At 43.9% G+C, this 2,779-nt stretch overlaps 1 protein-coding gene across 1 annotated transcript; it reads left to right on the forward strand.

Moving 5' to 3' along the window:
• Nucleotides 1-213: 213 nt before the first annotated feature.
• PRR32 (proline rich 32) lies at nucleotides 214-2,271 on the forward strand. Its single transcript, XM_054473245.1, has 2 exons — nucleotides 214-347; nucleotides 1,144-2,271. Exons 1-2 carry the CDS (start codon nucleotides 328-330, stop codon nucleotides 2,018-2,020), a joined length of 897 nt encoding a protein of 298 aa, XP_054329220.1. The 5' UTR covers nucleotides 214-327; the 3' UTR covers nucleotides 2,021-2,271.
• Nucleotides 2,272-2,779: the final 508 nt, after the last annotated feature.

Here is a 2,779-nt window from a genome sequence, read left to right on the forward strand (position 1 = left end):
CAACTGCCCTGCATCAGAATTAATGTAGTGAATGCCTTTACCATCCATCTACTACTGTGCAAACACCAGTCCCACATTTAAGTTCAAAGGAGTGTCGCAGATTCATCCCCACCCACCCACCTCCCCACTCCTTTTCTCCCTCCCTTCCTTAGCAACTGGTAACCCCAGAAAGAGAACTCCAAATCTAGAAAGAAGCAGTTGGTCCCTGGCTTCATTCTAGTTGCCAAGCCTCTAAAGCAGAAGCAGGAGTCATTTCTCCAGACGTAGCTGGCCTGTTCAGTGGGTTATCTCCACACCTCAGGAAAGCTATTCGGATCAAATTTCTTCATGGCTTGTATTGAAAACGTGTAAGTACAAAACCGAGTACAACTGTTTAATTTTGAAGGTAAAGTCAGTTTGAATTGCTTTATTGTGTAACTGGGACAGGGATGAGTGGGTTGGAGGAGATGTGGGAGGAAATCACAGACAAAAACTTGAAGGATATAAATTTAGTTACTAAGAATACTGGATTTAAGAGTGGCAACTTTGAAGTGCAATTTTGAAAGAAGATTTGCAAATCCCTAGTCTAAACAGTGGGGTTTAAACATGAGGAAATTCTTACTCTAGGGTATGGTGTTGGTTGAATGAAAGGAATTTTTAACAAAATTTGGTGTGAGTGTTGAATGATACCTCAAGAAGAGAAACTTGTGTGTCTGTTAACATAACTAACTTTTCTTTGACTTCTGTGAAGAAAAAGAGATTTTACTTCGGAAGACATACCAGAACAATCTTGCCAGAATATGAATGCCAGGATTAGTGAATCATAGATCCTAGAGAGAATTGAAAAAGCTGGTATTTTCTATTATATGCTTACTATTAAGTTATGTGTGTCTTCTAAGCTTCCTTGCTGCCTTGTGGAGGTGGGGAAATGAGGAATGAAATAGGCCACTGAGTAGTCATGAAGGGTAATCATGTAGCCTCGTACTAAAGAAGCCACCTGGGAAGAGGCCAGAGCGCTGAGCAAGTATTTGGCTACATATAGGCGAGAGGGTACTCCCTTTTTCCCTGGTATATTTCAGTGAGCTCAGTCAATTATATATTTTAGCTATTTTCTGGTCAGCGCATTTCCATTTTTATTAGCTGTTTGATTTCTGTTTTTGCAAGCCTTGGAGGGCACGCCCCTTCACCCTTGGTAGTATCTGTGGACGAAAATGGGAACCAGGAGCTGCACCACGACGTGCCCCTGCAATGTCTGAGTTCCAAGCCAGAGGATGACGCAGAGCCCTGGGGTCAACCTCAAGTACCGCTGAGACCTTCCATCAATGTGCTGACTGAACTGGATAGCAAGCAACTGGAGTGGCCCTCTGAGAGAACAGGATCCTGCATTCCTCTTCATAGCTTGAGAGCTCATAGACACCCGTATGGGCCACCACCTGCTGTTGAAGAAGAGTCCCTAGCAACAGCAGTAGTAAATAGCTCTGATGTACTGGCAGGCTGGAGGCAGGAGGGACAGGATGCTATTAATGTGTCCTGCGAAGTTTCTGGTGGCCCTCCTGCACTGATAGTAGGGGGCACAAAGGTCAACAATGGGGGCACTGAGAGAGGCAGTAATAATGCAAGGTTGCATGTGGCTTTGCCACGAGGTAAAGGGTTCTTTCCACCCAGGGGCCCACAAGTGAGAGGCCCTTCACATATTCGCACCCTTAGATCAGGGATAGTAATGGAGGTGCCTCCCGGAAATACACGAATAGCCTGCAGAGGAAAGCTGGCTCATGTTTCTTTCCCACTCAGGGGTCCATGTCATCCCATGCATAATTGGCCGAGGCCTATCCCGTTGTCTTCCAGTACTCCAGATTTACCTTCTTGCTCTACTGCTCATTGTTTCATCCCTCCTCGACCTCTGATTTTCAATCCCTTTCTCGCTATGCCTCTTCCTTTTGCTCCTCCTCTGATATTTGGTCCTCCACTACCTTCTTATTTTGCCCATTTCCATTCTGGGGGAATGCCAGCTCCTGCATCACCCAACAGAGAGCACAGCTGATGGCAAAAAGGAAGGATGAAACAAGGGTTGTGGAAAGAGGTGAAAGTTATTCATTTATGCTTTTATATTTGAAACCTTGTACCCTCCCACACTCTGTTTAGCACTAATGTGCCCTATTTGAAACCTCGTACCCTCCCACACTCTGTTTAGCACTAATGTGCCCTATTTGAAACCTCGTACCCTCCCACACTCTGTTTAGCACAAATGTGCCCTCCATACTGGAGATTAAATAAAGATTGTGAAGTCTGAAATGTTGTAAATTATTTTTCAAAATAACACCCCAGGAACCAAAGCCTTGGATTTTGTGTTCTATCTTTAAGGTAATTAAAGCAGAAACAAACCTGTCAGTGTTTTCTAAATAGCTTAGTTAAACGACTGTTACTGTTTTCTATTGAGTTGTCTTGCAGTGTGACTGGGGAAGGGTGGTTAGGTTCTTCCTAGGCCAAGGCTAGATTGGGGAATCTCTATCTACCCAAGGCTATAAGGGGTGCTTAGAGCTGGATGGCTGAATTAAGATAAGGTCCATAAAGGCAGCCCAAAGTTCAGATAATAGAGAAAAATGAACAAACAGTAAAAGAAGCCAGATGAGATTGAGGTGAGAGTAATAGAGCCAACATTTAGCAGTCGTAGGAAGAACCAAGTTGAAAAGTCAGGAAAGAAGGAGGAGGGAAGATGGAAGAGTATTCTTAGACCACTGCTTCAACACGAACTGGTGTTTGTGTTTCAACTTTTCCTTGTTGCTAATTACATAGTATATAT

Source organism: Pongo pygmaeus, chromosome X (genome assembly GCF_028885625.2).
Source record: "Pongo pygmaeus isolate AG05252 chromosome X, NHGRI_mPonPyg2-v2.0_pri, whole genome shotgun sequence".
Lineage (NCBI taxonomy): Eukaryota > Metazoa > Chordata > Mammalia > Primates > Hominidae > Pongo > Pongo pygmaeus.